This window comes from Salvia splendens, chromosome 8 (genome assembly GCF_004379255.2).
Source record: "Salvia splendens isolate huo1 chromosome 8, SspV2, whole genome shotgun sequence".
NCBI lineage: Eukaryota > Viridiplantae > Streptophyta > Magnoliopsida > Lamiales > Lamiaceae > Salvia > Salvia splendens.
Window position 1 is genome coordinate 18,969,694 of NC_056039.1, and position 26,578 is coordinate 18,996,271.

Sequence of the window (26,578 nt, forward strand, 5' to 3'; positions counted from 1 at the left end):
GGTCAAGCGGCATTCCTGCACATTTAACACTTGCTTTGCGCGATAAACCGATCAAGTAGCGTACATTTTACCCCTAAACCGATGCATGAAATGAGCCTTATCAAAGGTTTATTAAAGATTTTGCCAAGATTGCGCAGCCATTAACCCATCTCCAGAAGAATGATGTGGAATTTGTCTTGGACGAGACATGTCAGCGTGCTTTCCAACTTTTAAAGGATCGACTTGTATCAGCTCCGATCATTAGACCCCTAGACTGGAATCACCCATTTGAGGTGATGTGTGATGCGAGTGATTTCGCAGTTGGGGCAGTTTTGGGCCAACGGATAGAAGGGAGATGCTATGTGATTTTCTACGCGTCTATGATATTGAACCAGGCTCAGAAAAATTCTGATACAACGGAGAAGGAGATGCTGGCTATCGTATATTCCTTCGAGAAGTTTTGCCCTATCTGTTGGGTTCCAAAGTTATCGTGTATACTGATCATGCAGTGATAAAATATTTGTTGAAGAAGAAGGAATCGAAACCCAGGTTGATCCAATGGGTATTGTTGTTGCAGGAATTTAACTGGGAAGCGAAGGATAAGGCTGGAATGGAGAATAAGGTAGCTGACCTCCTAAGTAAGATTACACAGGGAAAAGATAAAGAAGACATCCCCGATGCTTTTCCAGAAGAACATTTGTATTATGTCAAAGGATCAGATGCCTTGATCAGTTTGGGCGATACTTCTAACCAAACTGATCCAGAGGAATGTGTGTGTGAAGTGAACAGAAGGCAGGCTGAACCATGGTTCGCAGATTTAGCGTGAGTTGCCAACTACTTCAGAGGTAACAAGAGCATAGAAGATGAAGTTAAAAAGTGAGGCCAAGTTTTATTTATGGGATGATCTGTACCTGTGGAAAATAGGTGCCGATCAGGTGATAAGAAGGTATGTTCCCGACTAGGAACAGAAGGATGTATTAACTCATTGCCATTCTTTGGCATGTGGAGGATACTTCGGACCCAAAAAGACCGTGAGGAAAGTTTCTGACAGTGGATTTTACTGGTCAACTCTGAACAGAGACGCGTATGAGTTCTTCAAAACCGATGGGATCTCTGCACGAGATGAAGTGCCTTAGGTACCAGTTATTGTTTGTGAGGTGTTCGACGTCTGGGTTATGGAGTTCATGGGTCCTTTCCCTTCTTCCTACGGGAACTCCTACATCCTAGTTGCAGTTGATTATGTCTCCAAGTGGATTGAGGTGAAGGCTACGAGCACATGTGAAGCGAAAGAGAATGCCAAATTTCTGAAGAGCAATATATTCAGTCGGTTTGGAATACCAAGGGCAATCATATCCGATCAGGGAACCCATTTCTTAAATTGTACCATTGAAGCTTTGATGAAGAGGTACGGAGTTCATCACAGATTGTCCACTCCTTATCACCCGCAAAGCAACGGCCAGGCTGAGATCTCTAACAGGGAATTAAAAAGCATTCTGGAAAAGACAGTAAACCCTACTAGGAAGGACTGGAGTGCGAGGTTGGAGGACTCCTTATGGCCATATAGAACAGCCTATAAAACTCCAATCGGGATGTCGTCGTACAAAATTGTTTTTGGGAAGATGTGCCACGTCCCTGTGGGTGTCGAACATAAGGCATTCTGGGCGATCAAGCAGATGAACATGCAACCCCCAACGTGTGTAGAAGAAAGGAAACTCCAACTGCAAGAGTTGGAGGAACTCAAGCTGGAAGCTTATGATGCAGCAATGTGGTATAGGGAGAAGACCAAACTCTGGCACGATAAAAACCTAAGGGTGAAGGAGCTGTATGTGGGACATATAGTTCTCCTATTCTAGTCGAGGTTGAAGCTGATGCCCGGGAAACTGAAATAGAAGTGGATGGGACCATAAACCATTGTTGCTCTCAAGGCAAACAGAACAGTTGAGCTTTAGGGAAGCGATCCAGACTCTGTCCTGTTCATGGTTAACGTGTTAGGGTTTTGTATACTAGAAATCACCTTTCGAGTGATTGAATACTGTAAAACTTAATATATTCTTTTCCAATGAATGCAACAGATTATTTTTGTCATAATGTTGTTATGTTTTACATTTAATGGATGTTTATTGCATATTTAAATGTATAAGCGAACGTAACAAAGTCTAAGTCTTTGTTTTAGTATACCGGTTGTGGGCGTCGTCCATTTTAAGGTAACACTGTAACGCCCCACTTTTTGAACCCTAATTTACGAACCCTAAAGTACATGTATTTAATGCTCTTGATATTGCGAGGTCCGCGAATTAATTATCGAGTAAAATTGTTGGATACCTTTCGTGACCTAATTTTGAGTTGGAATTTTGACTGGGGCAACATTATCGAATATGTGACGTGGCTGCTTAAATAATTGAATGCAGGGATAAATTAAAGGTTTGGATAATCGATTAATTGTTATGAGAGGTAGAAATTATGAAATAATTTACAATGCGAATTTCAATAGTTTCCTTTCCGTGAGGAATATTTATTGGACTCAATTCCGTGTTGGATCCGATAAATTAAATAAATAAAATGAAAGTCCAGTCCGTGATAAATAAATTGTGTACTGCACAATTTAAAATAAAATACAATGGGCTGTGAATTAAGCTAAACTAATTAAAATAAAATATCTTTAATTCTAATCTTAATTAAAGATTTTACACAGATTTTTCCTGCTCCGTGATGGAATTTTTCCTCTTCCGTGATCTGCAATTATATCACAAATAAATTGATTCAAAATAAGAATCATTCACGTCAGAATCCCCTCAACCCACGTTGAAAAAAACGCTCCCTCTCTCCCATATCTGTAACCCCCCTTCTATAATATTCACATCAAAACCATCCTTCCTCCTATTCATTCTCTGCAATCAAGAAACCAAGACTTCTTCTTCACAACTTCAACTTGAGAAATCGAAAATTAGCAGCTTCAAGAACCTCCCTTTTCAACCTTGTGAACTCCACAACCAAGTCCTACTCAAAGAGGTATAATTTTTTTTACTCGATCCTAAAGCATGAAATTTTCTTTAGCAATTGTTTCACAGCATATCATCATCCACCTTTCCCACACGTAACACAATTATCCAAACCATCACCGATCAAACACCGCACCACAGTTAGACAATCTGTAATTAATCAAAAATTTAAAACGAAAGAAGCATACTTTGAATGAGAACCGGTCTGTTCGGCTGAAATCGGGGCGGAATCGGAGGCTGACCGGAGGCAGCGCCTCTCGGCAGCGGCGGCGGCATCTCCCGGCAGCGACGGCAGCAGCAGCTCCTCCCGGCGACGAAGGCAGCGGATGGAGGAGGCGTAGCCTGGGATGGCGTCGGCTCAGCGGCGCGACGGCGTGACAGCAGCAGCCCCGCTGGCCGGACTTCCTCCACTGCGATGGCGATCTCCGGCGTAAATCAGAAGCCATCTTCGGTGGAATCAAGGAAACAGTAGCCATCTCCGGCGGAAATCAGAAGCCAACGGGAATTTGGGATCTTTTTTTTCTTTTCTTTCAGTCGGCCGAGAGAAGCAGAGAAGAAGAGGGAGTGACTGACGTGGGGGAGTACGAATCCTTAGGCCCTTTTGTATTTTTTTTTAAAAAAAGGAGTTGGGCCTTGGTTAAAAAAAAGGTTGGGCTTTTATCTTGTTCAAGGAAAAAATAGGATGGGAGTATTTTAGTTAGGCCAATAATTAAATAAATCTTTGAAGTGATGATTAAATTAAATGTGGGGAATTATTTAATTAATTCCGAAATATTTCAACGAATGAATAATTATATCCTAAGTCCGAAATAAATATAGTTCGAGGGAATATGGTTGCGATAATTTAATTGCACACTTTTATAATTTTGGGGATTTTATTTCAATATTGTTGAGGAAAATACGAGGAGCCAATGGAATTAGGGGCGTAAGCGGCCGCCGAATAATCGAAAACCGAGATAAAATGAGTTAAATAACTTCTCCTAGGACGCATGCATCTTTTTATTTAAATTGAAAGTGTGTTGATTTATGTGCTATTTTTAATTCTAAAGGTGATATCTCGCAAGGGAATCGTGAATGCAAAGGAAAAAAAATAGCTTCGGATTAAGCAATCGAGGTGGGCTTTCTTTTAAATAAGGACAACATCCTAAATATTTTATCGATGGAAATGAAACTGTATTTATCATGCCGTGATTTGATTTTTAACGTGCCTATCTGATGTGGCTATGCGCCATTGTTATATAAATCGAATTCGGGTCCTCGTAGGGCCGCAAACCCTACTTGGATTAGTGTACACCTATGGTAGATCGTGTGCTAGCGTACGGGCTGGCCGGTCTAGTGGCTTGGTTTGTGGCCACATTCCAAGTCATATATTGGCAGATATGGCTAACGTCTATGGGAAAATGACTGATCAGTCGATGTTTGAAATGGAAATGATTTTGAGTGCCTCGGGCATTTCTAAAGCTAAACCCTGATGGTTACTTGTGAATGGCATGATAAATTACTCTTCATTGAAAATGTTTTCGGCATGAGCCCATTGAGTATTTTTATAGTACTCAGCCCTGCATGTGTTTTCCTTATGTGCAGGTTGAGCGGCGACGAGAGTACGATGGTGTTAAGCAAGTCAATTGTTAAATGAACTGTTGTTTTTGAATTATGGGTATCGTTGTGTCTTCACACATGACGTCACTCTTACTCTTGGTCGTTTCCGCTGTGACATTTCTTTCACTTATCGTTTATTGGGCTTGCAACCTAAATTATTTGGATATTAAATATTTGGGATTTTACCAATTCATGTCAAATTCTTGGTCGTTTTATTTGAATATTAATTGTTGGTCAAGCTCGTTATTAAAACCCTAGTCCTTTTCGTCTTTATATTAAATTCTCTTAATCACGATCGCCCATATTTATTAACCCTAAAGCGTGGTCCTGACAGTTTGGTATCAGAGCCTCAGTTTCTTTCCGCTCTGGACCCAAGAGTCTTTTTGAGTTGTAGTCTACCCTTGTATCGATAGACTAAAGTGTTAAACGTCGAAGGCTCAACACCACAACTCGTCACGCCCAACCACGAAAGAAGAGGTAAGAATATTTTGGCGACTTTTGAAATGAATTACTGAAATTTTTGAAATTCGATGGAAAAATGGTTCCTTGTGAAAATGGCAAGTTTGGGCCTATTGAAAATTTAAAGTAAATGCTATGGCTTTTGGAAATGATGTGGTCATATGAGACGTGAGACACTATGGGAGTATGTGATTGAAGGTGTTCAATGTGGTAAATATTGAAGTGTGAATATGAATCGCATGCTTGGGGCGGAGATTTGTTATTACCTGTCTGAGCTGCGAATTTAACTTGAAGGACATACATGTTGATTACTTGAGCGGCAAATTATTATTTTTTATTTTATTTTATGCCTATGTGGTCGAAATTGCATGGTTACGAAACTGTGAATGCAAAGCATGATGAGTGCAAAGTTACAATTTTGTGATTGTGATAAAGATGTCCATGAACTGTATGATTTACGAAATGTGATTCCATGGACGATGGATTGACTGAGTTACTATTTTAAATATTAATATACGCTGGATGAAATGCTATGGAATGCCAAATGGTTTATATGGATAAACATGTTTGACTGCACAATATATAAATGACGTTTTATGTGATGATAATTCATGATTGATGAAGTACGAAGTATCGTATATGAAAGTGAGATGTGGAATTTTGAACTTTGTTGCAAACGTAGAATCCATATCAAGCTTGAATTAAGCAACGATCGAATATATGTTGAAGCTTGAGACTATGAACTATGTCTGGAAAACATAGAGTGCCTAAGAAGTATGCTAGGCTGAACGTGCTCGAACATAGTTGTAAACTGATAACTACAACATCACTTTCCTGAGTGATGGGACAAACGAAAACATATACTTTGAACTAGACGTATTATTATAGCTGCCTATTGTTTTCCCGGGATGATAAGGACAAAACGAAAGGAAATTTCTAGCGAGATCAGGACAAGAAGAAATGTTAGGTGATGTATCCTTAAAACAACGAGAAATTGTGCCTGCCATCAGATAAAGTGAATGCAATCGTGCATAACATGTTAATGCGACGACGCGTTACAAATAAGACAACCCTTATGACACGTTAAGGCCAGGAGGGTTATTACCATGTTCTAATGAGAATGACCGCTATGGCGTGCCAAAAATAGTATGAAGATGTGATCTTCAAGGACAGTAAATTGCTTTAACGACACCAAGAATCTTGACTTAGGATCTAGAGTTTTCGAGAACGCTTCTATTATCTTCGGGAAATGACGGAGTGCCACCTTTGTAGCTAGAATGGATGAATTTAATTGACAGTACTTACTTGGATTCTCATAAATTTCTTTCTATGAAGCTCCTTGACAATGGTATTCTTTTCGTGCATTTAAAACCTTTGATTGACCTGCAATTTGCAAGTGATGCATCACTGTTTCTTTTTAATGAAAGTAGTGACTCATTCTTGTTCATCTTGAGTCATTTTCGGAGCCATTCTAATCAAGGGCAATGTCAATAGTGCTCCTCATGTTGAAACCCGTTCTGATCCAAGTAAGACTGTTAAGTAGATTTCCAAATTCTTGATACAAGACTCTTAAGAAAGACAATGGCTCGATCTCTGCAAACACATATGAGGAATAAGTTTCAAGAGACACATACAAAATGATACACCAGCAACACGCAGAGTCGAATATTTACGCATCTATGCTTAGTTGTAGCAAGCAGCCAAAGAATCGAATGTTATGCCATACCAGACATTAGGTCTTGAGAAACAAAAAGTTGAGAGAAGCCGTGTACACCAAATGATCACGTTTCACGGCTCAGAATTTATGTAAGTGGTTTGATCAAAGGATATACGGATAACAACTTAGAGTCGGAATATTAAGGTCGTCGCATGAGATCATCACTGTACGATAGTATTGGAATGAAAATACGAGCACCCTGATAGATTATGATATACGAACGAAGGTCGTAGACGAGAGAAAATCGTCCAGCAAGTGGCGAAATTGAATCAACTAAAATGGGAAATAATCGAAAGGAGAAACGCGTGCAAGCACCATCACCATCACCTCCTCCACCTAAGCCAGAATGGCATATTGAATGGTTTTGCTAAAGCAAAATCCTCCTATCTTCGATGGGATAGGAGAGCCAGAAAAGGCCGAGACTTGGATATGCGCTTTGGAGCATATTATCACAGTTCTGATGTGCAACGATGAGGAACGAATGACTTGTGTGACCTATGGGTCAGCCGACATCTGGTGGGATACCAAGATGAAGACTACGCCACGAGATCAAGTGGGTAGAATGACTTGGGAGAACTTTAAGGAGGAGATATATATCAAGTACGTACCAACGAGCTACCGAAAAGCAAAGGCGGCTGAGTTTTACAACTTAACCCAAGGGCGCATGTCGGTGACTGAATATGATCGAACACTCTGCGATATGACTCGGTATGCACCTGAACAAGTTGACACCGACGAGAAGCTAGCCGATAAGTTACGTGAGGGTCTAAGGCATGAGATAAAGATGGCACTAGCTAGTCGTGGGAGACTTACATACGTGGAAGAGTTGGCCCTCGCACTAGATGTTGAGGCAACTATGCCCAAGGAGAGGGCGATGTGAAACACTACACTGGCACTGCCTCCACCACATTATTCTCGAGAGAAGAGAAAGTGGGATGAAAAATAGGACCCACTATGAAAACAAGAGTTACCAGCCCACCCAAAATCGACCACAGTATGGGGGTAGATAAAATTTCTCTAACCAGAGAGGTGACTTTCGACCCAGACCACCACAATGCAATGTGTTCTCCAAGTACTATTTCGGAGAGTGTAGAATGCAGAACACTACCAAGTGCTTTAACTGTGAGGGAAATGGCCACTTCTCTAGAGAGTGTCCGAGCAAAAATGCGGGGATGGGGTCAAGGCAGAACAATCAAGGATTCTGCCAGCAGTCGAGGGCACCACCGGCTGAACCAAGGATGAATTGTGATCATCCTCCGCGACAATAACAACCTCACCGCCCAAGACTTCCCTCCCAGGCTAGAGCATATGAGCTGAGTTGTAGACAACCCAAGACTGAACAAGGATGGGAATTTCGAAGGTATGGGCAAACTCCTCGATACGGGCGCATCGCATTCTTTCATATCAAAACTATGTGTGGACACATTAAGTTGCCAGCAAATAAATCTGAACATAGGATGATGGTGACCTCACCAGTGGGAGAGGTAGTAGAGATTTCTCGAACATGCTCGAACATAGAAATTGTTATGGGAGAACTTAGGCTAGTCGCGCACGACTTACAAGTTATGGCCATGAAGGATGTCGATGTAATATTGGGAATGGATTAATTGACTGCGAATTTTGCTACGATTCGATTAAGGAGAGACAAATATCATTACAAGCCCCTGAAGGGGCTGGCAGCGGAAGCGTGCGTTCAAAACGGATCACATTAATTTGATCTATTTAGCAGATTATTTAGACAAAATCTATTCGCGTAATTATCACATGTATCATGCTCATAACTTGAATTAAAACATGCTTTAGCACATAAAATTCCTAAAACATGCTTAATACAGAATTAGCCAATTTACCTCGTTGATTCAATCAAGAATCGATGATGGCTTGCTCCGTCTCCACGTGAAGATCTTCAATACAAGACCTCGGATCTTCTGGCTGGTGTCCCGGACTATACGCTGATATTTGTGTGGGCAAATCTCACCAACGTACTAGGACTCGAATAATGGAAGACAGAACTCAGCTCACGGAGGGAGCACAATTTTTGAAAACTCTCTCAAGAGGGGGGGACGAAAATTTTGTAAAATAATTGTTGTATTTTCTGTCTCCTTTATTCTCCTATTTATATAAGTCACATATTGTGCCCTGTCAGGGATCTAAGGAAGTATCTGGAACAGGCCTCACCCAATTAGCTTTTTACTAATTAAATTGAACCCACAATTTAATATAAGCTTATATTGGAATATTACGAGCAGCCAGTACGGAAGTAATATTGCACTACGGAAGTAATATTGAAATCGAATATCCATCATAAACCAATTTAGAAACTGAAATTAAATTTCTTCTAAAAGAAGGTATCAACAAAACATTCTTCAAAATAAAAAATCTATCACTACTAAAACGCAAATAAATGTCTCCCACTGCAACGGCCGCCACTTTGGTAGCGTCGCCCAGCTGGACTTCGATCTCACGATCATGTAGCCGTCTTGTCACCTGCAATAAGTCAGGATCAAAACAAATATGATCAGTGGCTCCTGTATCAATAACCCAAGTGCAAATTGATGTCGAAGTCAAACAGGACTCGACAACTAGAGCCTGGTGCATACCTGTAGCCTTGCCCCGTTTAGGACAGTCTGGCTTCCAATGCCCCTTTTCTCCACACTTGAAACACTTCCTCGTGGGCTTCTTGTTAGCCCTCTTCTTCTTCTTTCCCTTAGCTATCCTGGCCGGTCCTGAGTTCGGTGCCTGCCTTTTTCCTTTGCTAGGCTTTAAGCCAGAGGAACGAGGCGCCGAAATCATCATGGCCGCCTTAGCCTGGACCATAAGGTCCTCTGCCGACTGGAGTTCAGTCAACAGCTCTGCCAAGGTGTAATTCCTTTTGTTCATCTCGAAGTTGAGCTTGAATTGTTGGTAGCTAGGGGGAAGACTTTGAAGGATTATCGTTACCTGGGACTCGGGATCGATTGTCCCTCCCAAGACCTCAATTTGGTTGAGGTGGCCCATCATCTCGAGGACGTGGTCCCTCACAGACGAGCCTTCCTTCATTGTCTTCGACATGATACTCCGAAAGGCTTGAGACTTCGCCGTTCGATTCTGAGTACCAAAAAGATTTTTGAGATTCTGCATAATCTCGGCAGCTGTTTCCATGGCTGAATGTTGATGCTTGAGTACTGAAGACATAGAAGCCAACATGTAGCACTTAGCCATCTCATTCGCCTTATGCCACCGTCTGTGTGCATCTCTGACTCCTGCAGCAGCGGTAGCCGCCGGCACTAGAGGTCGCGGGGTGGTGAGCACAAAGATGTACTCATCTGCTGTGAGAACGATGTCCAAATTTTGTTTCCATTCTATATAATTTTGGCCATCGAGTTTATTTTCTTTGAGAATTGCGGAAAGAGGATTGAATGACATATTGACGATTTGATTTGCACTGCAAAACAGAGTATTTTACTATTGTCATAAACTTATGTAAGAAGTTTGATTAGATTAACCATAAAACTTTTCAAAATCTTACAACTGTAAAATTAAAATTTTGTACCCTCCAGAGGAAGTCAATACGCATTAAAATCTTACAATTTTACTGGTCACAACACCGACGAATAGTCCAGAGACCACAGAGTGGCATAGCCGGCTAATGTTGCCTAAGCAAGACCACCGAATTTAGCATTACAGAGTCTCATTTCTACAACACACTCCCATAACAATGCTTGTGTGCTGCTAACAAGATCAAGCTATCTCATAAATCCTGTGTGAACTTCTGAATCTCGCGGTTTCTTAGGATTATTGTCCCCACAAAGCAGGTGGCGATAATATTGGAAACTACATTCTAGTTCATACTATTTATATTTGAGAAGTCCGCCCTCATGAACTTGCTATTTTCTTAGGATTATTGTCCCCACAGAGCATGTGGCGATAATATTAGAAAAAGGCTTCATAAATTGCAGACCAATTGATGGAGACCATATACAAACGTTGAGTTCGTAATTATAGCTTAGATATTTTGGGTTATGGTTTTACTTTAATTATCCTTAGCCTTGAGGCAGTTTAAGGCTTAATTAAATTCTGTTGGTATTTAATCTACTGGATAATTAAATCTTTTATTAATCGGTATCTTCCATTAGGAAATTATTGTTCTAGAATATAATTCTTATTCATGTCTACTATAAGGTATGTCTAAAATAAATAAATTATTTAATTCTTAATAAGACATGGAAAATTAAATTCAAATTAATTCCATGTTCAAGATTAGGAAGAGATATTTCATTATTTAATGTATTCATACATATCTATCCTTTTTAGGATCTTAGATATATAAATATTAGGAAACTATTAAATTATTCTTATGCATATCATCTAGGAATCAAAATATTATTATTTATTTCCATAGATATAAAAAATAATAAAAATACTCCTTAAATCTAGATAAATATTAGGAAACTATTAAATTTTTCTCATCTATATCATCTAGGAATAAAATAATATTGTTTATTTCCATAGATATAGATAATAATAAAATTATTCCTAAAATCTAGGTAAATCTTCCAAAAAGATTTTATTTCCATTAAATAATAATATTTTAATGATATCTTTTAATAAAATAATTAAATAATCATTAAAATAATCTTTCATCGTTATCTCATCGTACGAGGTTCGCACTAACGATGAACGACGCACGAAGCGTCTCGGCCACCAGCGCGCAGGTGGCGCACCAGCGTCTCGGCCGCCTGGCTCGTCGGCTGTCGCAGCTTCTCGGCCAGGCGCGTACACGGGGGCACGCGCCTCTCGGCCAGCTGCTCGACGCCTGTCTCGGCATCTCGGCTCGTCGGGTGCCGACGCTTCTCGGCCAGACGCTCGCACGGTGGCGCGCGCCTCTCGGCCAGCGTCTCGGCGCCCTGCTCGACCCTCTGAGCCGTCGGGTGTCGTGAGCTCTTGGCCAGCGGCGCGCACGGTGTCGCGCCCGCTCTCGGCCAGCTCGGACCTTCCGCCTAGGGTTCGGCCCGGTGTCTCGCGGTGTCTCGGTGGCTCTCGGACGAGCCACCACTCCGCGCCAGTCACCGCCGTGTCGACCTTGACCCGGGTTCCGTCTGGTGCGTGTGGTCTCGGCCGGCGGCGCGCACGAGTACCCACTCGTTCGCGCGTCGCCCCGTGATCACGGCTCCCTACTCCCACTGTCTCGACATCCCTATCTCGATCTCACGTGGTACGTTCGAGCAATTCAAGTTCTTTGATTGGATAGTTCTTGAGTTCATCATGCATAATTAATTAAACAAAATACCAAGAACATGCTTCGCAATCAAATAACACATGCATACATCAATTTCGCGAAATATAAATCCAAATAATCAGAGCCAAAGACTGGCTCTGATACCAACTGAAGGGGCTGGCAGCGGAAGCGTGCGTTCAAAACGGAGCACATGAATTTGATCTATTTAGCAGATTATTTAGACAAAATCTATTCGTGTAATTATCACATGTATCATGCTCATAACTTGAATTAAAACATGCTTTAGCACATAAAATTCCTAAAACATGCTTACTACGGAATTAGCCAATTTACCTCGTTGATTCAATCAAGAATCGATGATGGCTTGCTCCGTCTCCACGTGAAGATCTTCAATACAAGACCTCAGATCTTCTGACTGGTGTCCCGGACTATACGCTGATATTTGTGTGGGCAAATCTCACCAACGTAGTAGGACTCGAATAATGGAAGACAGAACTCAGCTCACGGAGGGAGCACAATTTTCGAAAACTCTCTCAAGAGGGGGGGGCGAAAATTTTGTAAAATAATTGTTGTATTTTCTGTCTCCTTTAATCTACTATTTATATAAGTCACATATTGGGCCCAGTCAGGGATCTAAGGAAGAATCTGGAATAGGCCTCACCCAATTAGCTTTTTACTAATTAAATTGAACCCACAATTTAATATAAGCTTATATTGGAATATTACGAGCAGCCACTACAGAAGTAATATTGCACTGCCTTCCAAATCCGAAATTACAAGTATTCCGGGTTTCCTTTAATTGTATTTGATTTATTTCCCGCGCTTAAGATGGAAACATCCATTAATTAATTAATGTCTGCTATAGACTTAATTAATTAACATATTTCGAATTCCAAGAGTGGACTTAGCAAGAAACTCTTATTTATTATTCATAGAGTAATCAAACTCCAACTAGCTAGGTTCCGAATAATAAAACCTCGTTTCGAGCTCCTCTTGTGGATGTTATCAAACGAGACTCTCCTCGCGCACGTTTCAACATAATAGCAATCCTAGCACTTCTAGATAATGATCACCACAACCCAATATACCTGGATCGTTGGGTTACGAAAAACCCGCACCTTTGGTAAGTCAAAGTAGTGGATACTCAATATCGTATGCTCAATGCTAACGTACATTGATTAAGAAATTAATTCTCAAGACCTCGTCTTTCAGTAGATAGCATAAAGACTCGTCTTGCTGTTAGATCCATTCAGTGCTATACCACACCAACGTCATCTTATTTCAATAAGGTTTAGAAATAATCGAACTGACATTGCAACCTTTCGCGATAGGTAGTCTAGGCCTATCTAGGCTGTGAAATTCTTATTTTTCTTTGTTTAGAACTGACCGTGTTACCTTAAATTGTACGACGCCCACAACCGGTCTACTAAAACAAAGACTTAGACTTTGTTACGTTTGCTCATACATTTAAATATGCAATAAACAACCATTAAATGTAAAACATAACAACATTATGACAAAAATAATCTATTGCATTTATTGGAAAATAACCATTAGAGTTTTACAGTATCCAATCACTCGAAAAGTGATTTCTAGTATACAAAACCCTAACAGCCCCTGGAAAGGAACCAATCATGTATCATGGAATCACGATGAACAGAAAGACGTCTATCATCTCCGCGCTCCAAGCCACTACGATGTTGAGAAAATGGTGTCCTGCCTATCTGGTCTATCTACAAGGAGACGAGAAGGAGGAAAAGAAAGTGGAGGATGTCGCTGTGGTACGAGAATTTCCAGACGTCTTCCCTAAAGCTTTACCTGGCCCACTGCCAGATCGACAATTGGAGTTCACAATCGACCTAGAGCTAGGGTCGGCACCGGTGTCTAAGGCCCCATACCGAATGGAGCCTAAAGAGTTGGAAGAACTCAAGATACAACTACGGGAGCTTATGGACTTGGGTTTCATTAGACCCAGTGTTTCACCGTGGGACGCGCCTGTGCTTTTTGTGAAAAAGAATGATGGATCGATGAGAATGTGCATCGATTATAGAGAGTTGAACAAGATGACTCTCAATAACAAATATCCACTGCCGATGATAGATGACCTATTCGATCGACTTCGAGGAGCCGGTGTGTTCTCAAATATGGACTTAAGGTCCGAATACCATCAATTGAGAGTCCAAAAAGAAGACATACTGAAGACTGCTTTTCGCAAGAGATATGGTCACTATGAGTTCGTGGTAATGCCGTTTGGATTGACAAGTGAACCTGCAGTATTCATGGGTTTGATGAATCGAGTATTCCATCCATATTTGGATAAATTCGTTTTGGTCTTCATAGATGATGTACTCGTCTACTCGAAGGATGAGAAGGAACACGAGGAACACCTGCGAATCAAATTCGAGACGTTGAGGAGTGAGAAACTGTATGCCAAGTGCAGCAAGTGCGAGTTTTGGCTTAAGAAAGTGAACTTCCTTGGTCACAAAGTGTCGGCAGAAGGAATACGAATGGATTCCGCCAAGGTTGAGGCAGTACAACAGTGGAGAGCACCTTCAACACCAAACGAGAATAGATGATTGGTTTGATCAGCTTCGACGAGTTGGTGTCTTTGTGAAAATGGATTTGACATCTGAATACCATCAATTGGAGTCCGACAAGATGTACCCAAGACGGCCTTCCGAACTAGATATGGTCATTATGAGTTTATAGTGACGCATTTCGGATTAACAAATGCCCCGGCTATATTTATGGACCTTATGAATCGTGTGTTTCATCCATACTTGGACAAGTTCGTCTTACTTCTCATAAACGGTGTCCTTATCTACTCAAAGAACGATGAGGAACATGAAGAACATTTGAGGACTACCTTGGAGATGTTAAGGGCTGAGAAACTCTATGCCAAGTTCAGTAAGTGTGAGTTTTGGCTCAAAGAAGTGAATTTCCTTGGGCACATAGTGAGCACAGATGGAATTCGAGTACACCCCGCAAAGGTGGAAGCTGTATAGAAATGGAAAACACCAACCACACCTAACGAAATTCAGAGTTTCCTAGGACTGGCAGAATATTATCGGAGATTCATCGAGGGATTTTTTTTTAAGATAGCAAGGCCAATGACTCAACAACTCAAGAAGGGGGTAGAAGTCAATTGGACCCTAGAGGGTGAGGCAAGTTTCCAGCTGTTAAAGGAAAAGCTAACTATGGAACCAAATTGAACTTCAGTACAGCGTTTCACCCACAAACCGATGGACAGTCCGAGAGAACGATCCAAACTCTCGAGGATATGTTGAGAGCCGTGGTGCTCGACCGAGGAGGAAGTTGGGAGGCAGCACTACCACTAATTGAGTTCGCCTACGACAATAGCTTTCATGCAACGATAAACATGGCGCCGTATGAGGCATTATACGGAAGAAAGTGTAGATCGCCGCTCTATTGGGACGAAGTTGGCGAGAGAAGAATACTTGGACTCGATGCAGTTGAGGAAATGGTGGAATCGTTCAGAAAATTCGTGAAAGGATAAAATAACCTCAAGACGGACAAAAATCATACGCGGACGTCCGATGAACTGACTTACAATTCCAAGCTGGTGACAAAGTTTTCCTAAAGGTATCCCCGTCAAAATTGGTAACCCGATTTGGCGTCACGGAAAAAAAGATTGAAGCCGCATTTTATTGGGCCTTATGAAATTCTTGAAAGAATAGGCCCCGTTGCATATCGATTGGTGCTATCACCAAACCTTGGAAATGTGCACAACTTTTTCCATGTGTCGCAGTTACAGAAATACGTGTTTGACCCGAAACACGTGATCCAATACGAAGAAGTCACCTTGAATCCAGACTTGAGCTACGAGGAGAGACCCCAATCTATTTTGGACCGAAAGATCCAGAATGTGAGAAATAAACATGTTGCTTGTGTGAAAGTACTTTGGAAAAATCATGGGCATGAAGAAGCCACGTGGGAGAATGAGGATAAAATGATGGAACTATACCCAGTACTCTTTACTTGAGGGTAACAAATTTCGGGACGAAATTTCTGTTAAGGGTGGTAGGATGTAACGCCCCACTTTTAGAACCCTAATTTACAAACCCTAAAGTACATGTATTTAATGCTCTTGATATTGCGAGGTCCGCGAATTAATTATCGAGTAAAATTGTTGGATACCTTTCGTGACCTAATTTTGAGTTGGAATTTTGACTGGGTCAACATTGTCGAATATGTGACGTGGCTGCTTGAATAATTGAATGCGTGGATAAATTAAAGGTTTGGATAATCGATTAATTGTTATGAGAGGTAGAAATTATGAAATAATTTACAATGCGAATTTAAATAGTTTCCTTTCCGTGAGGAATATTTATTGGACTCAATTCCGTGTTGGATCCGATAAATTAAATAAATAAAATGAAAGTCCAGTCCGTGATAAATAAATTGTGTACTGCACAATTTAAAATAAAATACAATGGGCTGTGAATTAAGCTAAACTAATTAAAATAAAATATCTTTAATTCTAATCTTAATTAAAGATTTTACACAGATTTTTCCTGCTCCGTGATGGAATTTTTCCTCCTCCATGATCTGCAATTAAATCACAAATAAATTGATTCAGAATAAGAACCATTCAAGTCAGAATCCCCTCAACCCACGTTGAAAAAAACGCTCCCTCTCTCCCCAAATCTCTCCCATATCTGTAACCCCCCCTTCTATAATATTCACTTCAAAACCATCCTTCCTCCTATTCATTCTCTGCAATCAAGAAACCAAGACTTCTTCTTCACAACTTCAATTTGAGAAATCGAAAATTAGCAGCTTCAAGAACCTCCCTTTTCAACCTTGTGAACTCCACAACCAAGTCCTACTCAGAGAGGTATAATTTTTTTTACTCGATCCTAAAGCATGAAATTTTCTTTAGCAATTGTTTCACATCATATCATCATCCACCTTTCCCACACGTAACACAATTATCCAAACCATCACCGATCAAACACCGCACCACAGTTAGACAATCTGTAATTAATCGAAAATTTAAAACGAAAGAAGCATACTTTGAATGAGAACTGGTCTGTTCGGCTGAAATCGGGGCGGAATCGGAGGCTGACCGGAGGCAGCGCCTCCCGGTATCGGCGGCGGCATCTCCCGGCAGCGACGGCAGCAGCAGCTCCTCCCGGCAACGAAGGTAGCGGATGGAGGAGGCGAAGCCTGGGATGGCGTCGGCTCAGCGGCGCGACGGCGTGACAGCAGCAGCCCCGCTGGCCGGACTTCCTCCACTGCGACGGTGATCTCCGGCGAAAATCAGAAGCCATCTTCGGCGGAATCAAGGAAACAGTAGTCATCTCCGGCAGAAATCAGAAGCCAACGGGAATTTGGGATCTATTTTTTCTTTTCTTTCAGTCGGCCGAGAGAAGGAGAGAAGAAGAGGGAGTGACTGAAGTGGGGGAGTATGAATCCTTAGGCCCTTTTGTATTTTTTTTTAATACAAAGGAGTTGGGCCTTGGTTAAAAAGGCATCATAAATTGCAGACCAATTGTCCCCACAGAGCAGGTGGCGATAATATTATAAAAAGGCATCATAAATTGCAGACCAATTGATGGAGACCATATACAAACGTTGAGTTCGTAATTATAGCTTAGATATTTTGGGTTATCCTTAGCCTTAGGGCAGAGAAAGGCTTTCATTAAATTCTATTGGTATTTAATTTGCTGGATAATTAAATCTTTTATTAATTGGTATCTTCCTTTAGGAAATTATTGTTCTAGAATATAATTCTTATCCATGTCTACTATAAGATATGTCTAAAATAAATAAATTATTTAATTCTTAATAAGACATGAAGTGGGTTGAGGAATTTCTTTGATAGCCAGGTTCAGGCTTAGCTGGGGTTTCTATCCTGATCAGTAGGATACATCCTTGCTTTACACAACACCTGAAAGTGAAGCTTTATAAAATGGCGTTGTTGCCGGGGATGAATGGTGTTATTAACTGTTATTGTGTGTGATACTTTGGCGTATTTATTGTGCATAATTCTATATTTCTTTTTTATTTCAGTTTATGAGAAGCAGCTCGGCTCCTGACCATTGGAGACCGAAGATACTCCAACGAGGGACTATACTTGTGGCCACTCGTTCTGGCCAGCCCTGTCTGACCTAGGCACGAGTAGTGACGAAGAGCAGGATACCATAGAAGGAGAAATACCAGAATCGGTGCTACAATTGGAAGGAAATCCAAGGAGGATGGCTGCCCAAGTAGATGATGATCCGGAGATCGGATCGCTGAACGCGCGTACCGAAGGAGAACCGCCGCAAGCTATAGTTGTCACCCCAGGACAGACAGCCTGTGATGTGAAGCCCCATGTTATCACAATTCTACCCACGTATTGTGGGAAGAGCTATGAAGGCCCCTACGAATTCCTTCATGAGTTCTGTAAGATTTGTAAGGCTCAGAGAAGGACAGCGCGGGCAACCGAGGAAGACTACAGATTGAAGGCCTTGCCGTTCGTCCTAAAGGGGGAGGCCAACACATGGTTCATGCGCCTGCTACCCGACTCCATCGAGAGTTGGGCCGATTTCAAGTCAGCCTTCTTAGGCGAATTTTTTCCGTAATCAAAGACGAGTGCGCTGAAGAGAGAGATAACCAGTGTGAAGCAAGGTTACGATGAACCCTTGAGTGATTATTGGGCGAAGTATATGAGCCTTTTGGACGCATGTCCGAACCATCGTATGGCAGATATAGTGATACATCATACATTTGATGAGGGGATGAATAAGGCAACAAAAGATATGGCAAACTCGTCGTCAGGAGGAAGCTTCACGCAACTGAGGGTTAGTGAAGCGAAAAAGGTCCTAGGGAAGCTTCTGAGCTCGAAGAAGGAGTACGACAATTCGAGAGATGGGTACAGCAGAGAACGGATTGCGAGTGCTTCGTCTACTGATCATGAGCAGAAGATAGAGCAAAAAATAGAGGAGAAAATGGACTTGAAGATGGAAGAGCTGAAAAAGACGCTCCTGAGCGCAATCGAGAAGAACACTCCACCACCTTCCCCAACTGGGAACCATAAGGCTGTGGAGCAGGGAAGTCAAGGGCCAACCTACGATAAGTCGAATGACTTCATCATTATGGAGCAAGTCAATGCTGCATGGCACTATAATTCTAGTGGGAATTGGATCCCAGGGAGACAACGGGACGCACCATGGAGGGACCATCTAAATTTTCAATGGGGAGATGGAAACCAAAATCAGAACCAAGGTCAAGGTCAAGGTCAGAACCAATATACCCCCACTCGAACCAGAATCCCAACTGTGGCCCAACAAATCCCGACCACCAGTCCAACTGGTCAGGAAGGAACCAACAACCCCATAACCAAAACCCACAGAACCAAAACTCAAACCCTGTTTATGTACCACCCCACCAGAGAAACTTTGAAAATTACCAGAATCAGCATAATCAAGGTCCCCAACACCAGCAGAACCAGAACCAGTTTCCTTATCACCAAGACCAGTACAACCCTCCTGCCCAGTATAACCAATACCCACCTAACCAGAACCAGCAAAATTTCCAGAATTACCAGCCCAACCAAAACCCCCAGTATAACCAGCACCAAGGTCCGAATCAGTCCCAATATCCTAACAGGTCAAGGAGATCTATGGAGGATATGATGGGAGAACTGCTCGCTTCGCAGCAGAGTATCAAGGGTGAGTTGCAGTCCAATAATGAAGTAGTGCATGGGATGCAGAGTGCCCAGAAGGAGCATAAGGCGAACATAGATATGATGAATAGGCAATTGGCTCAGCTGGAAAATTCGATGGGTGAATTGAAAGGAAATTCAGGGAAACTCCCGTCTACAGTCCACGTACCCTAAAAGGAAAACGTGAGCAAGGTCACCTTGCGGTCCGGCACTACCTATGAGGGACCCCAACCGAAGAACCCTAACGGAGAGCCTAGTGGGACTAATATACTGAAAGACGCCGTCTCGGAAGAAGAGCTCAACAGACCTCTGCCCCAGATGCAGAATCCATTTTTCTTGGACGAAACACTAGTGCAAAAGGATGAAACCAAGGGCAAACAACCAAGGGAAGGCCAGCCTAAAGAAGCAGAATCCATGAAAGAAGCTCCAGCCCAGAATGTGCCCAAGAAAGACTCTGGAAAGGCTGCCGGGGAACCGACTGAAGAGGAGAAAGGAAAAAAATCATTCCCTTACCGTTTCGTGACCAAGAGGAAGAAGGAAACCTCAGTGGATTACATGTCGATTTTTGGGAAGCTGGATGTCACCATACCATTCTTCCAAGCCGTGAAGCTACCCCTGCTTGGAAAATTTTGTTAGGGTTTTGTATACTAGAAATCACCTTTCGAGTGATTGGATACTGTAAAACTCTAATGATTATTTTCCAATAAATGCAACAGATTATTTTTGTCATAATGTTGTTATGTTTTACATTTAATGGTTGTTTATTGCATATTTAAATGTATGAGCAAACGTAACAAAGTCTAAGTCTTTGTTTTAGGACCGGTTGTGGGCGTCGTCCAATTTAAGGTAACACGGTCAGTTCTAAACAAAGAAAAATAAGAATTTCACAACCTAGATAGGCCTAGACTACCTATCGCGAAAGGTTGCAATGTCAGTCCGATTATTTCTAAACCTTATTGAAATAAGATGACGTTGGTGTGGTATAGCACTGAATGGATCTAACAGCAAGACGAGTCTTTATGCTATCTACTGAAAGACGAGGTCTTGAGAATTAATTTCTTAATCAATGTACGTTAGCATTGAGCATACGATATTGAGTATACACTACTTTGACTTGCCAAAGGTGCGGGTTTTTCATAACCCAACGATCCAGGTATATTGGGTAGTGGTGATCATTATCTAGAGGTGCTAGGATTGCTATTATGTTGAAACGTGCGCGAGGAGAGTCTCGTTTGATAACATCCACAAGAGGAGCTCGAAACGAGGTTTTATTATTCGGAACCTAGCTAGTTGGAGTTTGATTACTCTATGAATAATAAATAAGAGTTTCTTGCTAAGTCCACTCTTGGAATTCGAAATATGTTAATTAATTAAGTCTATAGGAGACATTAATTAATTAATGGATGTTTCCATCTTAAGCACGGGAAATAAATCAAATACAATTAAAGGAAACCCGGAATACTTGTAATTTCGGATTTGGAAGGCAGTGCAATATTACTTCTGTAGTGGCTGCTCGTAATATTCCAATATAAGCTTATATTAAATTGTGGGTTCAATTTGATTAGTAAAAAACTAATTGGGTGAGGCCTGTTCCAGATTCTTCCTTAGATCCCTGACTGGGCCCAATATGTGACTTATATAAATAGGAGAATAAAGGAGACAGAAAACACAACAATTATTTTACAAAATTTTCGTCCCCCCCTCTTGAGAGAGTTTTCGAAAATTGTGCTCCCTCCGTGAGCTGAGTTCTGTCTTCCATTATTCGAGTCCTAGTACGTTGGTGAGATTTGCCCACACAAATATCAGCGTATAGTCCGGGACACCAGTCAGAAGATCCGAGGTCTTGTATTGAAGATCTTCACGTGGAGACGGAGCAAGCCATCATCGATTCTTGATTGAATCAACGAGGTAAATTGGCTAATTCCGTAGTAAGCATGTTTTAGGAATTTTATGTGCTAAAGCATGTTTTAATTCAAGTTATGAGCATGATACATGTGATAATTACGCGAATAGATTTTGTCTAAATAATCCCTTCAGTTGGTATCAGAGCCAGTCTTTGGCTCTGATTATTTGGATTTAAATTTCGCGAAATTGATGTATGCATGTGTTATTTGATTGCGAAGCATGTTCTTGGTATTTTGTTTAATTAATTATGCATGATGAACTCAAGAACTATCGAATCAAAGAACTTGAATTGCTCGAACGTACCACGTGCGATCGAGATAGGGATGTCGAGACAGTTGGAGCCGGGAGCTGTGATCACGGGGCGACGCGCGAATTAGTGGGGACTCGTGTGCGCCGCCGGCCGAGACCACACGCACTAGACGGAACCCGGGTCAAGGTCGACACGGCGGTGACTGGCGCGGAGTGGTGGCTCGTCTGAGAGCCATCGAGACACCGCGAGACACCGGGCCGAACCCTAGGCGGAAGGTCCGAGTTGGCCGAGAGCGGGCGCGCCACCGTGCGCGCCGCTGGCCAAGAGCTTGCGACACCCGACGGCTCGGAGGGTCGAGCCGGGCACCGAGACGCTGGCCGAGAGGCGCGCGCCACCGTGCGAGCGCCTGGCCGAGAAGCGTCGGCACCCGACGAGGCGAGACGCCGAGACAGGCGTCGAGCAACTGGCCGAGAGGCGCGTGCCGCCGTGTGCGCGCCTGGCCGAGAAGCTGCGACAGCCGACGAGCCAGGCGGTCGAGACTCTGGCGCGCCACCTGCGCGCTGGTGGCCGAGACGCTTCGTGCGTCGTTCATCGTTCGTGCGAACCTCGTACGATGAGATAACGATGAAAGATTATTTTAATGATTATTTAATTATTTTATTAAAAGATATCATTAAAATATTATTATTTAATGGAAATAAAATCTTTTTGGAAGATTTACCTAGATTTTAGGAATAATTTTATTATTATCTATATCTATGGAAATAAATAATATTATTTTATTCCTAGATGATATAGATGAGAATAATTTAATAGTTTCCTAATATTTATCTAGATTTAAGGAATATTTTTATTATTTTCTATATCTATGAAAATAAATAATAATATTTTGATTCCTAGATGATATGGATAAGAATAATTTAATAGTTTCCTAATATTTATATATCTAAGATCCTAAAAAGGATAGATATGTATGAATACATTAAATAATGAAATATCTCTTCCTAATCTTGAACATGGAATTAATTTGAATTTAATTTTTCATGTCTTATTAAGAATTAAATAATTTGTTTATTTTAGACATACCTTATAGTAGACATGAATAAGAATTATATTCTAGAACAATAATTTCCTAATGGAAGATACCAATTAATAAAAGATTTAATTATCCAGTAGATTAAATACCAACATAATTTAATTAAGCCTTAAACTGCCTCAAGGCTAAGGATAATTAAAGTAAAACCATAACCCAAAATATCTAAGCTATAATTACGAACTCAACGTTTGTATATGGTCTCCATCAATTGGTCTGCAATTTATGAAGCCTTTTTCTAATATTATCGCCACCTGCTCTGTGGGGACAATCATCCTAAGAAAATAGCAAGTTCATGAGGGCGGACTTCTCAAATATAAATAGTATGAACTAGAATGTAGTTTCCAATATTATCGCCACCTGCTCTGTGGGGACAATAATCCTAAGAAACCGCGAGATTCAGAAGTTCACACAGGATTTATGAGATAGCTTGATCTTGTTAGCAGCACACAAGCATTGTTATGGGAGTGTGTTGTAGAAATGAGACTCTGTAATGCTAAATTCGGTGGTCTTGCTTAGGCAACATTAGGCGGCCATGCCACTCTGTGGTCTCTGGACTATTCGTCGGTGTTGTGACCAGTAAAATTGTAAGATTTTAATGCGTATTGACTTCCTCTGGAGGGTACAAAATTTTAATTTTACAGTTGTAAGATTTTGAAAAGTTTTATGGTTAATCTAATCAAACTTCTTACACAAGTTTATGACAATAGTAAAATACTATGTTTTGCAGTGCAAATCAAATCGTCAATATGTCATTCAATCCTCTTTCCGCAATTCTCAAAGAAAATAAACTCGAGGGCCAAAATTACATAGAATGGAAACAAAATTTGGACATCGTTCTTATAGCAGATATGTACATCTTTGTGCTCACCACCCCGCGACCTCCAGTGCCGGCGACTACCGCTGCGGCAGGAGTCAGAGATGCACACAGACGGTGGCATAAGGCGAATGAGATGGCTAAGTGCTACATGTTGGCTTCTATTTCTTCAGTACTCAAGCATCAGCATTCAACCATGGAAACAGCCGCCGAGATTATGCAGAATCTCAAAAATCTTTTTGGTACTCAGAATCGAACGGCGAAGTCTCAAGCCTTTCGGAGTATCATGTCGAAGACAATGAAGGAAGGCTCGTCTGTGAGGGACCACGTCCTCGAGATGATGGGCCACCTCAACCTAATTGAGGTCTTGGGAGGGACAATCGATCTCGAGTCCCAGGTAACGATAATCCTTCAAAGTCTTCCCCCTAGCTTCCAACAGTTCAAGCTCAATTTCGAGATGAACAAAAGGAATTACACCTTGGCAGAGCTGTTGACTGAACTCCAGTCGGCAGAGGCCCTTATGGTCCAGGCTAAGGCGGCCATGATGATTTCGGCGCCTCGTTCCTCTGGCTGAAAGCCTAGCAAAGGAAAAAGGCAGGCACCAAACTCAGGACCGGCCATGATAGCTAAGGGAAAGAAGAAGAAGAGGGCTAACAAGAAGCCCACGGGGAAGTGTTTCAAGTGTGGAGAAAAGGGGCATTGGAAGCCAGACTGTCCTAAACGGGGCAAGGCTACAGGTATTCACCAGGCTCTAGTTGTCAAGTCTTGTTTGACTTCGACATCAATTTGCACTTGGGTTATTGACACATGAGCCACTGATCATATTTTGTTTTGATCCTGACTTATTGCAGGTGACAAGACGGCTACATGATCGTGAGATCGAAGTCCAGCTGGGCGACGCTACCAAAGTGGCGGCCGTTGCAGTGGGAGACATTTATTTGCGTTTTAGTAGTGATAGATTTTTGATTTTGAAGAATGTTTTGTTGATACCTTCTTTTAGAAGAAATTTAATTTCAGTTTCTAAATTGGTTTATGATGGATATTCGATTTCTTTTAATGACAACTGCGTTATTAAGAAAGATGGTTCTTATATTTGTCGTGGTATCATGGAAAACAATCTGTACACAATCACTTCTACCCAGTTTAATAATCGCAAATCAGAACTCAATACAACATCGAAAATTTCAAAGAAACGAAAAGAACCTTCAAATTCAATGAACGAAACGTACTTGTGGCACCTTAGACTTGGTCATGCCAATGAAAGGAGGATCCATTCTCTTGTTCAACAAGATCTTATCAAAGGTCTAGAGGAGGAACCTTTTCATAAGTGTGAGTCATGCTTAGAAGGCAAGATGACCAAGAGGCCTTTTAAGGCTAAGGGCAATAGGTCCAAGGAAGTACTTGAGCTCGTTCATTCCGATGTATGTGGACCAATGTCAACTGAGGCAAGAGGTGGTTTTCGATACTTCATCACATTTATTGATGACTTCTCGAAAATTGGATATGTCTACTTGATGCGTCACAAGTTAGAGTCTTTTGACAAGTTTAAAGACTTTAAGACTCTTGTGGAGAAGTATCATGGGAAGAATATCAAATGCCTACGATCTGATTGTGGAGGCGAATACCTCAGTGCCAAATTCTTGGACTACTTATCGGAAGTGGGAATTCAATCCCAACTGACTGCGCCGGGCACGCCCCAGCAGAATGGCGTGGCTGAAAGAAGGAACATGACCTTATTAAACATGGTTCGATCGATGATGAGTTATGCACGTCTGCCTATTTCGTTTTGGGGACATGCCTTGCTTTCCGCAAGTCACATTTTAGACAATTTACCATCAAAATCCGTACCTAAAACTCCATATGAGTTGTGGACTGGGCGTAAGCCCAATCTAGCACATCTCAAGGTTTGGGGTTGCCCGGCTCATGTATTGGAAAATGATCCAACTAAGCTAGGATCTAGGACGGAGGTATGTTTGTTTATAGGATACCCCAAAGGAACGAAAGGTTATGAATTCTTTAGTCTCCGAGATAAGAAAGTCATTGTGAGCACTCACGCGACATTCTTAGAGGAAGACTATGTAATGAATCATAAACCCAGCAGTGAAGTGGCTCTTGATGAGCTAACTTCTGTCACAAGTTCCATTAACCAAGAACAAGTACCAAGTGTACAAACAATTCCCGAATCTTCAACTTCTACTCAAAATATTATAGTGCCGCGCCGCAGTGGGAGGGTCTCACATGAGCCCGACAGATACATTGGTTTCGGAGAATCTATGGATCACTCCTCGGACAGCAATGTATTAGATCCCTGGAACTTTGCAGAGGCGCAGGCAGATATCGATCCTTGCGAATGGGTAAAAGCAATGGATTCGGAACTACAATCTATGATAGACAAAGACGTCTACGATTTGTCCGTCCTACCTGAAGGTTGTACTGCCATTGGGAGCAAGTGGATATATAAACGTAAACGTGGACCCGATGGACGAGTTAAAGTCTTCAAAGCAAGACTAGTGGCCAAGGGGTAAACGTAAACGTAAACGTGGACCCGATGTTCGATTATGATGAGACCTTCTCCCCAGTGGCCATGCTCAAATCGATCCGGATACTGTTGTCTATTGCAGCTTATATGGATTGGGATGTATGGCAGATGGACGTTAAGACTGCATTTCTAAACGGCAGTCTTGAGGAGACCATCTACATGGAACAACCCGAAGGATATGCCATAAAGGGCAAAGAACACATGGTTTGGAAGCTTAAGAAGGCCATTTATGGCCTCAAGCAAGCATCCAGATCGTGGAACCAATGTTTCGATCAAACTGTTTGCAAGTTTGGATTCGAAAAGTGCCCAAGTGAAAGCTGCGTGTATAAGA

General features: G+C 41.7%; 1 protein-coding gene across 1 annotated transcript; it reads left to right on the plus strand.

Annotated features, from left to right (window-relative positions):
• Positions 1–7,111: 7,111 nt before the first annotated feature.
• LOC121745886 lies at positions 7,112–7,633 on the plus strand. Its single transcript, XM_042139828.1, has one exon. The coding sequence runs from the start codon at positions 7,112–7,114 to the stop codon at positions 7,631–7,633; it is 522 nt and encodes a 173-aa protein (XP_041995762.1).
• The last annotated feature ends 18,945 nt before the right edge of the window (positions 7,634–26,578 follow it).